Source organism: Mytilus edulis, chromosome 6 (assembly GCF_963676685.1).
Source record: "Mytilus edulis chromosome 6, xbMytEdul2.2, whole genome shotgun sequence".
Lineage (NCBI taxonomy): Eukaryota > Metazoa > Mollusca > Bivalvia > Mytilida > Mytilidae > Mytilus > Mytilus edulis.
In genome coordinates this window covers 64,852,043-64,865,809 of record NC_092349.1, presented here as the reverse complement: position 1 = coordinate 64,865,809, position 13,767 = coordinate 64,852,043, and the positions used below count along the sequence as shown (strand labels likewise).

The 13,767-nt window shown below is 32.1% G+C and overlaps 1 protein-coding gene across 5 annotated transcripts in view; it reads left to right on the top strand.

Annotated features, from left to right (window-relative positions):
• Positions 1-13,767, top strand: part of LOC139528140 (transient receptor potential cation channel subfamily M member 8-like) — a 49,285-nt gene that overhangs the window by 10,743 nt on the left and 24,775 nt on the right. For 3 of the 5 annotated variants that reach the window (XM_071323988.1, XM_071323987.1, XM_071323991.1), the window contains 5 exons: positions 2,014-2,037; positions 3,290-3,473; positions 8,920-9,082; positions 11,717-11,861; positions 13,430-13,496. In XM_071323988.1, coding sequence (XP_071180089.1) covers positions 2,014-2,037; positions 3,290-3,473; positions 8,920-9,082; positions 11,717-11,861; positions 13,430-13,496 — 583 coding nt within the window. The remainder of the gene's footprint in view (positions 1-2,013; positions 2,038-3,289; positions 3,474-8,919; positions 9,083-11,716; positions 11,862-13,429; positions 13,497-13,767) is intronic. The other 2 variants (XM_071323990.1, XM_071323989.1) reach the window with 1 other exon arrangement.

Sequence of the window (13,767 nt, the reverse complement as noted above, 5' to 3'; positions counted from 1 at the left end):
TGGCCGCCATGGCTAAAAATAGAACATAGGGGGTAAAATGCAGTTTTTGGCTTATCACTCAAAAACCGAAGCATTTAGAGCAAATCTGACATTTAGTAAAATTGTTTATCAGGTCAAGATCTATCTGCCCTGAAATTTTGAGATGAATCGGACAACTCGTTGATAGGTTGCTGCCCCTGAATTGGTAATTTTAAGGAAATTTTGCTGTTTTTGGTTATTATCTTGAATATTATTATAGATAGAGATAAACTGTAAACAGCAAAAATGTTCAGCTAAGTAAGATCTACAAATAAGTCAGCATGACCAAAATGGTCTGTTGACCCCTTTAGGAGTTATTGCCTTATAGTCAATTTTTAACCATTTTTCGTAAATCTTAGAGCATTTAGAGCAAATCTGACATGTGGTAAAATTGCTTATCAGGTCAAGATCTATCTGCAACAACAAAAGAAAGAGAGTTTTTAACGACCTCAGCTGGCTATACAACCCTTGCACAATCAACTGAATTTTGCAGAAATCATTAATAGGATAGATTGCCCTTATATGATAATTTTTTATTACCTTTTTGGTTTTTTTGGCAAAGTGGGGGGGGGGGGGGGGGGGGGGATGTTGCGCAACAACAAAACTACTTCACAACTTTCTCATTACTTTGCATTTCTTGTTAGATAAATTTTACAAAAATTCTCCCCTTAAACAACTGTTGAATTTAAACAAACTTGGTTTAAATCACCACTAGGATATCCAGGGACCACTGTGTATGATGACCCTGCCTGCCCACATGGCTGAAATAAAGCATAGGTTTCAAATGCACTTTTTAGTATTATATCTCTGAAACTAAACGACAGTACAACAGTTGCATAATTTATCATGTAACAATTGTAAATAAAAATATCAGGTGAGCGACACAGGGTCCTTGGACCCTCTAGTTTGACGAATTTGACACATCATGGATGTGTTTCTAAGAATATCTGAATTGTGGTGTGCCTTGAACAGGGGCAAATCCAAGATGCAGTTTTAAAAAAAACATAAAAAATACTTAAATTAGTTAAAATTATGCAAAAAACTCACATTTTTCACCATTGTATTAATAATAATGACACTGTTTTTTAGTGTATAAAGTCTTTTATTCTAATAATATAAAACAAATGAATAATTTCCATTATTAATTTTTGTTTGTTAAATTTATTTCTACATGTTTTGTAACATTATTATCTCAGAATTATACTACTAATACAGATATATTTTCACTATTGTTCAGCATATTTTTGGAATTAGTATTTGATATTATTCCTCTAACTGTGGATTCATTAGCATTTGTGGATTGACAATTTTCATTGATAATGTGCATGTGGGTATATAAACAAACTAGGTGATAAGATCTTTCTAATTTTAAAGACAAATTAGACTTTTGATCCCAATTTCACGGTCCACTGAACATAAAAAATGAACGTGCACGTTTCAGGTTAAAGTTTTTGGTCAAGGTAGTTTTTGATGAAATTGAAGTCCAATCAACTTGTAACTTAGTACACATGTTCCCTATGGTATGGTCTTTCTAATTTTAATGCCAAATTAGATTTTTTACCCAATTTCACGGTCCATTGAACATGGAAAATAGTAGTATGAGTAGGGCATCCATGTACTTCGGACACATTCTTGTTTTATAAGCTGTCATGGACTCTTTGATAGATCTATGAAATCAAATATTCACAAAAGTTCTATTTTTTCTCAATCCATGAAAAAATTGGTTCTAAAGAAGAACGAATAATGTTTCTGTCAGAAGTACTTTATTTTTCAGTTTTCCATAACTGAGGGTTTAAAATTGAGGGTTTGTAAGAAGTAACAAAACAAAAGTTTAAATATGATGCTATTATAATAATTCATGTAGTCACATATTTACGACAAACACAAACAGGACTTGGCCAATATTCTAAGTAAAAATAGCCACTTTAACAGATTTTAAAGAGGGGAAATCAATAGTCTCTTAAATTTCTAAATGATACATATGTTTATTACTAGGACAATCAGGTGAAAGTCGAAATGGTAAGATAATTTCTCTTATGGTTTTGGCATGTTTTCATTTTTTAGCATGAAGAGATATTTCTCATATCACAGCCATGAGTGTGATACAAAAGGTGATACGCAAAATCATATCCTGAGACGATATTGCAACATTTTCATTTGCTATTTGTAAGGTCATTGATCAATTTTTGAATTAAATTACTCAAGTGATATTAAGTTATATCCCATTATCATTTAGTAGTATGACACCCATAACAAAATTGAGAATGGAAATAGGGAATGTTTCAAAGAGACAACAACCCAACCAAAGAGAAGAAACATCACAAGACCACCAATGGGTATTCAACACAGTAAGAAAATCCCTCACCCCAGTAGCATTCTTCAGCTCAGTATTTTCAGTCTTACAAATTCTATACAATGTTATAATATGATCATGACATGGTTTCCATTATTATATGTCCATGTAGAATTTGTCTCCTATTAACATCTTATATCAAATCTTGTCACAGAAAGCTCATTTAATAGTAGTTTGTGGTCATTGGTAGGATTTTGCTTTAGCAGGACATTAAAGTTGTCCTTTTTCTTCTTGCTTCTATTGCATATTTGATAGTTGCTTCAAAAATTCAGAAAAAAAAGTTTACAAAAATAAAACTGAAAGATTATTATATTAGTAATAATTTCTTGGAGAATACATTGTAGCTTAGAAGTTATTATTTTGATTTTCTGTTATCATATTTAAATTTGAAAATAGTGAATAAGAAATTAACATACAGTTGTCCTTTTACATTTGTACTTTTTTTCCTGTGTTCAAATTTTCATAAATTAGCTATTATTGATGAACAAATACTATTTAAGTATACATCTCTGGCTTGATAGTAAATGCCAATCCAAGAAAAGAACTTTGGTTCCACATGGACCGTGTCATTAACCAAGAGCTGTGACAGCCATAGTCAATTGTCGGTTGAATGATATAAGTAAATTGAATATGAAATGATCCCTAAAATACTTTGGGGGAATTATTGATATTTTTAAATGACAGTAATAAAATTTTGTAAAGGTGCATTTTAATAGATCAGATGAATTAACATTGATAAAAATCAGTAATATCTGCAATTGAAAACTGGCAATCTTAGTCAGTTAAGATTTGGACCAAACAGTGACCCCCTAACAAAAGTTATGCTGACAGGCTAGTCACGACAGTAGATGAAGAACTTATACCTATATGCCTTCAAGGCCCCTTATTACATATGTGTTGTAACTTTATATGTTTCAGGGAAAGTTTGATAAAATAGCTGAATACAAAACCAGTAATGTGATAGAACATGCAAAACCAGTGCCGCTGAATTCAGATCATACACATTTCATCTTTGTTGATGATGGATACAGAAACTTGTACAGGGGTGTGGCTAAATTTAGAGCTAGATTTGAAAAGAAACTGTCTGATTCTATAGAACATGGTAAGAATAAATGTTGAATGTTGTCAGTTTGGAATGTGAATAGAGATTTGTGATATGATTGCCAAAGAGGAACCCATTACAGTACAATGTAAATAAATACTGATCACTGTATAGTCTTCAACAATGAGCAAAACTAATACTGTACAGTTATAGATAAAAGGCTATGGATGACATGTTTATGGTGATATATATTTTATGGCTTATAACAAAACTGTTCAGTTTGGAAAAAACTTTACTCCAAACAACCTTATGTTTAAAGCACCCACATTTTGTATGTGTCTGTTTGTCCTAAGTCAGGATTCTAAATTCAGTGATTGTCTTTTATTGTTATTTATCATATTCATAATCATGCCACATCTTTGTCTCTGGTAAAGAGATGCCTCATTGGCAATCATACCACATCTTATTTTTATGATACAATTTGACATGCTGCAATTATTTATCAATGACCCTGTACTTTAAAAAAAAAAAGAAGCAAGCAAACAAACCTAGCAGATAAATATGTTGTCCCATTTTTGAAATCCTATTGGTTTTTCATAATATCTATTTAAGAGGGAGATGTAAATGTCTTTGGAGGAAATGTTTTTAAGTGATACCATTTTTAGCTCACCTGGCCCGAAGGGCCAAGTGAGCTTTTCCCATCACTTTGCGTCCGTCGTCCGTCGTCTGTCGTCCGTCGTCCGTCGTCCGTCGTCCGTCGTCGTTAACTTTTACAAAAATCTTCTCCTCTGAAACTACTGGGCCAAATTGAACCAAACTTGGCCACAATCATCATTAGGGTATCTAGTTTAAAAAATGTGTGGCGTGACCCGGTCAACCAACCAAGATGGCCGCCACGGCTAAAAATAGAACATAGGGGTAAAATGCAGTTTTTGGCTTATAACTCAAAAACCAAAGCATTTAGAGGAAATCTGACATGGGGTAAATATGTTTATCAGGTCAAGATCTATCTGCCCTGAAATTTTCAGATGAATCGGTCAACCCGTTGTTGGGTTGCTGCCCCTGAATTGGTCATTTTGAGGAAATTTTGCTGTTTTTGGTTATTATCTTGAATATTATTATAGATAGAGATAAACTGTAAACAGCAATAATGTTCGGCAAAGTTAGATTTACAAATAAGTCAACATGACCGAAATGGTCAGTTGACCCCTTTAGGAGTTATTGCCCTTTATAGTCAATTTTTAACCATTTTTCATAAATATAAGTAATCTTTTACAAAAATCTTCTCCTCTGAAACTACTGGGCCAAATTAATCCAAACTTGTCCACAATTATCTTTGGGGTATCTAGTTTAAAAAATGTGTGGAGTGACCCGGTCAACCAATCAAGATGGCCGCCACGGCTAAAAATAGAACATAGGGGTAAAATGCAGTTTTTGGCTTATAACTCAAAAACCAAAGCATTTAGAGGAAATCTGATGTGGGGTAAAAATGTTTATCAGGTCAAGATCTATCTGCCCTGAAATTTTCAGATGAATCGGTCAACCTGTTGTTGGGTTGCTGCCCCTGAATTGATAATTTTGAGGAAATTTTTGCCGTTTTTGGTTATTATCTTGAATATTATTATAGATAGAGATAAACTGTAAACAGGAATAATGTTCAGCAAAGTTAGATTTACAAATAAGTCAACATGACCAAAATGGTCAGTTGACCCCTTAAGGAGTTATTGCCCTTTATAGTCAATTTTTAACCATTTTTCATAAATCTAAGTAATCTTTTACAAAAATCTTCTTCTCTGAAACTAATGGGCCAAATTAATCCAAAGTTGGCCACAATTATCTTTGGGGTATCTAGTTTAAAAAATGTGTGGCGTGACCTGGTCAACCAACCAAGATGGCCGCCACGGCTAAAAATAGAACATAGGGGTAAAATGCAGTTTATGGCTTATAACTCAAAAACCAAAACATTTAGAGGAACTCTGACATGGAGTAAAAATGTTTGTCAGGTCAAGATCTATCTGCCCTGAAATTTTCAGATGAATCGGTCAACCCGTTGTTGGGTTGCTGCCCCTGAATTGGTCATTTTGAGGAAATTTTGCTGTTTTTGGTTATTATCTTGAATATTATTATAGATAGAGATAAACTGTAAACAGCAATAATGTTCGGCAAAGTTAGATTTACAAATAAGTCAACATGACCGAAATGGTCAGTTGACCCCTTTAGGAGTTATTGCCCTTTATAGTCAATTTTTAACCATTTTTCATAAATATAAGTAATCTTTTACAAAAATCTTCTCCTCTGAAACTACTGGGCCAAATTAATCCAAACTTGTCCACAATTATCTTTGGGGTATCTAGTTTAAAAAATGTGTGGAGTGACCCGGTCAACCAATCAAGATGGCCGCCACGGCTAAAAATAGAACATAGGGGTAAAATGCAGTTTTTGGCTTATAACTCAAAAACCAAAGCATTTAGAGGAAATCTGATGTGGGGTAAAAATGTTTATCAGGTCAAGATCTATCTGCCCTGAAATTTTCAGATGAATCGGTCAACCTGTTGTTGGGTTGCTGCCCCTGAATTGATAATTTTGAGGAAATTTTTGCCGTTTTTGGTTATTATCTTGAATATTATTATAGATAGAGATAAACTGTAAACAGGAATAATGTTCAGCAAAGTTAGATTTACAAATAAGTCAACATGACTAAAATGGTCAGTTGACCCCTTAAGGAGTTATTGCCCTTTATAGTCAATTTTTAACCATTTTTCATAAATCTAAGTAATCTTTTACAAAAATCTTCTTCTCTGAAACTAATGGGCCAAATTAATCCAAAGTTGGCCACAATTATCTTTGGGGTATCTAGTTTAAAAAATGTGTGGCGTGACCTGGTCAACCAACCAAGATGGCCGCCACGGCTAAAAATAGAACATAGGGGTAAAATGCAGTTTATGGCTTATAACTCAAAAACCAAAACATTTAGAGGAACTCTGACATGGAGTAAAAATGTTTGTCAGGTCAAGATCTATCTGCCCTGAAATTTTCAGATGAATCGGTCAACCTGTTGTTGGGTTGCTGCCCCTGAATTGGTAATTTTGAGGAAATTTTGCTGTTTTTGGTTATTATCTTGAATATTATTATAGATAGAGATCAACTGTAAACAGCAATAATGTTCATCAAAGTAAGATTTACAAATAAGTCAACATGACCGAAATGGTCAGTTGACCCCTTTAGGAGTTATTGCCCTTTATAGTCAATTTTTAACCATTTTTCGTAAATCTTAGTTATCTTTTACAAAAATCTTCTCCTCTGAAACTACTGGGCCAAATTAATTCAAACCTGGCCACAGTCATCTTTGAGGTACCTTGTTTGAAAAATGTGTCCGATGACCTGGCCATCCAACCAAGATGGCCACCACGGCTAAAAATAGAACAGGGGTAAAATGTAGTTTTTTGCCTATAACTCTGAAACCCAAATCATTTAGAGGAAAACTGACAAGGAGTTAAATTGTTAATCAAGTCAATATATATCTGCCCTGAAATATTCAAATGAATAGGACAACCGGTTATTGGGTTGCTGCCCTCCAATTGGTAATTTTTAAAGAAATTTTGCTGTTTTTGGTTATTATCTTGAATACTATTATAGATAGCGATAAACTGTAAACAGCGATAATGTTCATCAAAGTAGGATCTACAAATAAGTCCACATGACCTAAATGGTCAATTGACCCCTTAAGGAGTTATTGCCCTTTATAGTCAATTTTTAACAATTTTCATTAATTTGGTAAATTTATGTAAATTTTTTCCAAATATTTTTCTCTGTTACTAATGGGCAAAGTTCATTATAGATATAATTGTAAGAAGCAAGAATGTTCAGTAAAGTAAGAACTTCAAACACATCACCATCACCAAAATACAATTTTGTCATGAATCCATTTGTGTTCTTTGTTTAATATGCACATAGACCAAGGTGAGCGACACAGGCTCTTTAGAGCCTCTAGTTCCTTTTTTATCTTTAAATTTATATTCGGAGTCAGTGGCAACTTTTGTTTTTAATGATTCTTCTTTAGTTAGCTCTTGTAACCACTGTTTTGGTATTGCTTTCATTAATTTAGAATATTCTGAAAACCAGTTAGCATGACAGGAAAGTTTATCTAAGATCATGTTTTGATTAAATTTTCCTTTATTATCAATAATGTCATTTAAAAAAAGAATTTTGCTGTTTATCCAGTTTTTGAAGATGAGACATTTACCGTTTAATTTGATATTTTTATTGCCCCATATAAGCTGCTGTCTTATTTGTTTATATGATTAGATGATCCAATTCCTTTTCAGAACCAATAGGATTTCAAAAATGGGACAACATATTTATCTTGGAAAACAACACAAACAAAAGACAACAAATGCTAAATTATTACTTTTATATATATAAGATAATAAATTCAAAATGTTAAGATGGAAATTTCTGCACTACATTTTACCAACCAAACAATTACTTTTCTCTTGGAAAATAACTAAAACTCCGCTATGTAATATTTGTGATGTCATCGAAGATTATGAGCACTACTTTTTAACATGCAAATTTCTGAAATCATTTTGGGATAAAATAAAACTTTTGCTTGATAAACTTAAAATAGGACATCACATCATATCAATTAAATCACTTTTGTACGGATACAAAATAAACGATACAAGTTACTACAGTATAAATGATTTAATTACAATTATTATTTTTACTGTATACAAAGGATACTATACATCCGAACAAAAAACAAAACAAATTAATATGTTTGAAATTTTCAAAAAAGAATTTCTTCAATATCACGAAATATTGATAAATAAAGAAGGCAAATATGAAAAATTCCATAATCTGGTTGCAGAAAAAATTAAATTAATTTCATAAATTAGAATTTATTATACATCTTGTTATCATATTTCTATTCAGTTACATACATGTCATTATTACTATATTTACATATTGTGCACTAACAAGTACTAACTTATCAATAAAATGCTATATACTAACGTTAACGAGGCCGGGATAAGGTACCGGTACTTCATGTATCTCTAACAAATGTAAAATTCAAATAAAATATTTTAACATTAAAAAAAAAAAAAAAAAAAAAAAAAAAAAAAAAAAACCAACCTAGCAGTTAACATGTTACCAATAAATAAATTATTTGGGATTTTTCTTACTCTAAATGTAAATATTGAATGAGACAACTGTTAAACTTGCATATTCTTATTCTGTATCTCACTAGTTGTGAAAGTTAGCACTAGAAGAATAATAATTCTTTAAGTCAAATAGAAAGTTTTTGAGTCAATTTATTAAGTAAAATCACAAAAATTCTGCACTCAGAGGAAAATTCAAAAGAGAAAGTCCCTAATCAAATGGGAAAATAAAAAGCTCAAACACATCAAAAGAATGGATAACAACTGTCATATTCCTGACTTGGTACCATATTTTCTTATGAAGACTTGATTTTTTTTGTCAATGCTTTGTATTTTTTCAACAGGTGGAGAAGGGATACCAGTTGTATTGATTGTAGTAGAAGGAGGTCGGGATGCTATAGAGGATGCTAAAACTTCTCTGGGACAGAATATTCCTGTTATCTTGTGTGAGGGTACTGGTCGAGCTGCTGACATACTAGTGTATGCCTACACCAATCCAGAAAGGGGGTAAATAAATCTCTCATTATCTTGTTAGGGTTCTAAACATGCAATCTGATGTACAGTAGTTGTCTTTTGTTTATGTAATTTATACGTGTTTCTCGTTTTTGTCGAGCCTTCGACTTTAGTCGAAAAAGCGAGACTAAGCGATCCTACATTCCGTCGTCGGCGGCGTCGTCGTCGGCGGCGTCCACAAATATTCACTCTGTGGTTAAAGTTTTTGAAATTTTAATAACTTTCTTAAACTATACTGAATTTCTACCAAACTTGGACAGAAGCTTGTTTATGATCATAAGAAAGTATCCAGAAGTAAAATTTTGTAAAAATAAAATTCCATTTATTCCGTATTTTACTTATAAATGGACTTAGTTTTTCTGCGAGGAAACATTACATTCACTCTGTGGTTAAAGTTTTTAAAATTTTAATAACTTTCATAAACTATCCTTGATTTGTACCAAACTTGGACAGAAGCTTGTTTATGATCATAAGATAGTATCAAGAAGAAAATTTTGTAAAAATAAATTTCCACTTTTCCGTATTTTACTTATAAATGGACTTATTTTTTTGGCCAGAAACAAAACATTCACTCTGTGGTTTAAGTTTTTAAAATTTTTATAATGTTCTTAAACTATCCTGGATTTCTACCAAACTTAGACATAAGCTTGTTTCTGATCATAAGATATTATTCAGAAGTAAATTTTGTGAAAAAAAATTCACTTTTTCCGTATTTCACTTATAAATGGACTTAGTTTTTCTTCCAGTTAACATTGCATACAGTCTGCAGTTAAAGTTTATAAAACATTTATTAGATTCATAAACTATCCTGGATTTTTTACCAAACTTGGAAGCTTCTTTCAATCAAACGACAGTATCGAGAGGGAAATTTTTATTGATGTTTTTCCTCATTTTTGTTGAGTCTGCAATTAACAGCAAAAGTAGGCGAGACATTGGGTTCCGTGGAACCCTTACGAATTTTTTTATATAGATTAGACCGTTGGTTTTCCCGTTTGAATGGTTTTACACTAGTAATTTTGGGGCCCTTTATAGCTTGTTGTTCAGTGTGAGCCAAGGCTCTGTGTTGAAGGCCGTACATTGACCTATAATGGTTGACTTTTTTTAAATTGTTATTTGGATTGAGAGTTGTCTAATTGGCACTCACACCATGTCTTTCTATATCTATATGCATGGAATTCTTGCCTCTAAACCTGACGCAATCGTCATTCAATGGATTATATTTGTATTTTGTACAAGCTTGTTATTTAATTCCTTAAGCCAATACTACAGCAACATTTAGGTTAAGAAGGAAACAAAAATTTCCTCATCTTTGATAGAAAATATGTTAAATAGTTTATGTTATAGAAAATAACACTTATTTTGTATTAAAGAACAAGAGTCTACAAAAATCTATGTGCAAACAAGTTTTTATGGTCAAAATTCTTTAACTTTGTGATGCATACTACCGGTAAGTGTACAAATAAAAGTACAGTTAACTCTCGTTGTCTCGAACTTGGTTGACTCAAAATTTGGATGAGTTGAAGTTTTCACGTGGTCCCGAACTTTGTACCATATAAATGTATGTAATTTGACTCCTGATGAGTCAAAATTGGATGAGTCGAAATTTTGCTTGAGTCGACCTAAATTTACGGTCCCAAGGTTAACAAAAGCATTCAAAATTCATTATTTACCTCGAAACTAATACAAAAATGTCAAAACATGATCTCCAGGATTTAAATGGATTGAAGAGTTAATCTGACAACACTGACCACTGTAATTGATTTATGACATGCTATATCCACGAGTGTTTACCTGAGATTATCTTTTATAGTATTTTCATAAATAGTTAGTGATACTTTGTTAATGTTCATGACAAAGTATTTAAAATGTTTACAAAACAATTAATCGTGATTTACACTAATGAGCATGGGTGTGTATAAAGTAAGGATTAAAACTTCCGTTGATGATCACCTAAAAACTACTCAATCAGCGTCTTTTATCTTGTTGTATTTTCTATTGAAAAGAAAGAGTGAGATGAAACAAAATGAAGAGAAATCAAAATTTTCTAAAATCTCTTGTATCAAGAATAAACAATTTTGTCAACTTTTAACGACTTAAATAACTCTCAAGATAGATTGGAAATTACTCTCTCAGATAAAGGCCATAGGAAAAAATTGTAACTGAAACAATTGAATAAGTAAAACTTATTTTATTATAATAATGAAAGACCATTGATCTGATACCAGAATATCGATCCCCTTTCCATATTCATCTGGATTTATTTTAGCTTTACCAAGCTAAGCAAGAGTTGTGTCCCTTGGTCTGTCAAACTTCCGGTTTTTGTTTGAGTCGAACTACGTGTATCTCGAAATAATTCTCTGGTCCTACTGACTTCGAGATAACGAGAGTCGACTGTACATTAATTAAAACTACTTGGAACTTATAAAAACAACCAAATTGCATGAAGTACAAGTTATCTTAATAAAATACAACATCTTGATTCCAGATTGAAAAAAAAATATAATTTTGAATCAAAATTCTAACAATTGGGCTCAATTTGATCGTAGATTTCAAATTATGACATCATTTAGAAACTAGTCATAGATCTGAATTCAACATATATATTATTTATTTTTATGTTTTAATCAGGACCAAGATTCGTAAGTTGATAAAGAAGGCGTACTTTGAATTGAAGCCGGCAGACAAGGATGATCCTAAAGCTAAACAGAAGGCTGAGGATGGGATCAACAATGTGTTTGAAAGTGTCAAAAGTTGTATTGCAAAGAAAGATATGGTAAGACTTTGGTCTTTTCTCTGTTCTTTTTTCTAAAAGAAACATAACTTACTCTTAAATCTGTGTTTCCTGGTGACCTAGATTTTTTATGCCCCACCTACGATAGTAGAGGGATATTATGTTTTCTGGTCTGTGTGTCCGTCCGTTCGTCCGTCTGTCCCGCTTTAGGTTATAGTTTTTGATGAAATTGGAGTACGATCAACATGAAAAATAGTACACATATTCCTTATGATATGATTTTTTGAATTTTTATGCCAAATTAGAGTTTTTACCCAAATTTTACGGTCCACTGAACATAGAAAATGATAGTGCAAGTTTCAGGTTAAAGTTTTTGATCAAGGTATAGTCACCGTAGCGGTTATCGGTAAAAATAATCTAAACTATCAATCGCGTTCACTTGAGATATAGTTTTTCACATTCCATTCACAAATCGCAAAAAGAAAAACCACTACTGACCTACCTTTTAAGTGATCGCACTGTAATAATCCTGACCTTCACTTTTTCATAGACGATTTTGAATGGTGGAATCAGCCATTGTTTTTACCGGAAGTGTTTCCGTGGAGTTCAATTTCATAAAATTTGCATAAAGCACGGGAAACCTTATCACATCAATGAAAGGAACATTTCAGGAAACTGCGTACAGTGACGAATGTCATATGTAAACAAATGATCCTCATAGAAACGAAGATGGCGGAATTACAATGGAAAATATTCTGAAAAATGTGAAGGTCAGGATTATTACAGTGTGATCACTTAAAAGGTAGGTCAGTATTGGTTTTTCTTTTTGCGATTTATGAATGGAATGTGAAAAACTATATCTCGAGTGAACGCGATTGATAGTTAAGATGATTTTTACTGATAACCGCTACGAATTTCAGCTGACGGCGACTATAGTTTTGAATGAAGTTGAAGTCCAATCAATTGAAACTTAGTACACATGTTCCTTATGATATAATCTTTCTAATTCTAATGCTAAATTAGAGTATTAAGCCCAATTTCACGGTCCACTAAACACATACGTGTACTATGGACACTTTCTTGTTTCTACTTTATATTGTCAAATTGCTGTTTCATTAGTATTACCTAACATAATAAAAGACCATTTGTATTATGTATTAACTTTAATCACACCAAGTTGTTTATAGTCTCTGTTTTATACCATCGTTTTCTACATAAGAAAATCAGGAATATGACAGTTATCAATTGGCTTGATTTGTTTTTCAATTTGACTATGGACTTTTCGTATAGAGTTTTCCTCAGAGTTTGTTATTTTAAGTTAAATTTTACTTTTTATATAACTCTGATGACAATTTGTTATCATCTCTGTTAAAATATATTCCCTGATTGTGTGACTATAGTGGTTTATGGGAAATGTTCTTATTCTTGGATAGAAATGGCTGAAATGGCCAAATCTAGAGAATTAATGTGTCCTAAACTAACTATTTGATTGTGTTTTGGAGTAAATCATTGGTTTAAAACATGTTAAAAATCAAATTACTAGTTGTCAGACATATAAATATTTGACTTATTTGCATATTGGTTTGTAAGAGTGCATTATTTTATTTCAGATCAGTATATTTCATATCAACAAACATGAAGAACTTGATAATGAAATTCTGAAGATTTTACTGAAAGGTATTTATTTTCTACATTTGATAAATGAATTGACTAATTTAATGGATGAATACATCCCAAAAACGTGCATAAAGTATATCAAAAGAATATTGGGTATGATTGCCAATTAGGCAACTCTCCATAAGAGACCAAATGATATAGAAAGTAACAACTATATGTCACTCTGCAGTCTTCAACAATGAGCAAAGCTTGTACCACATAATCAATTTTAGTTGCTGTTTATTATGCTACATAAGGATGACAAAGGGCCATATACTGTTAGTCAATACAC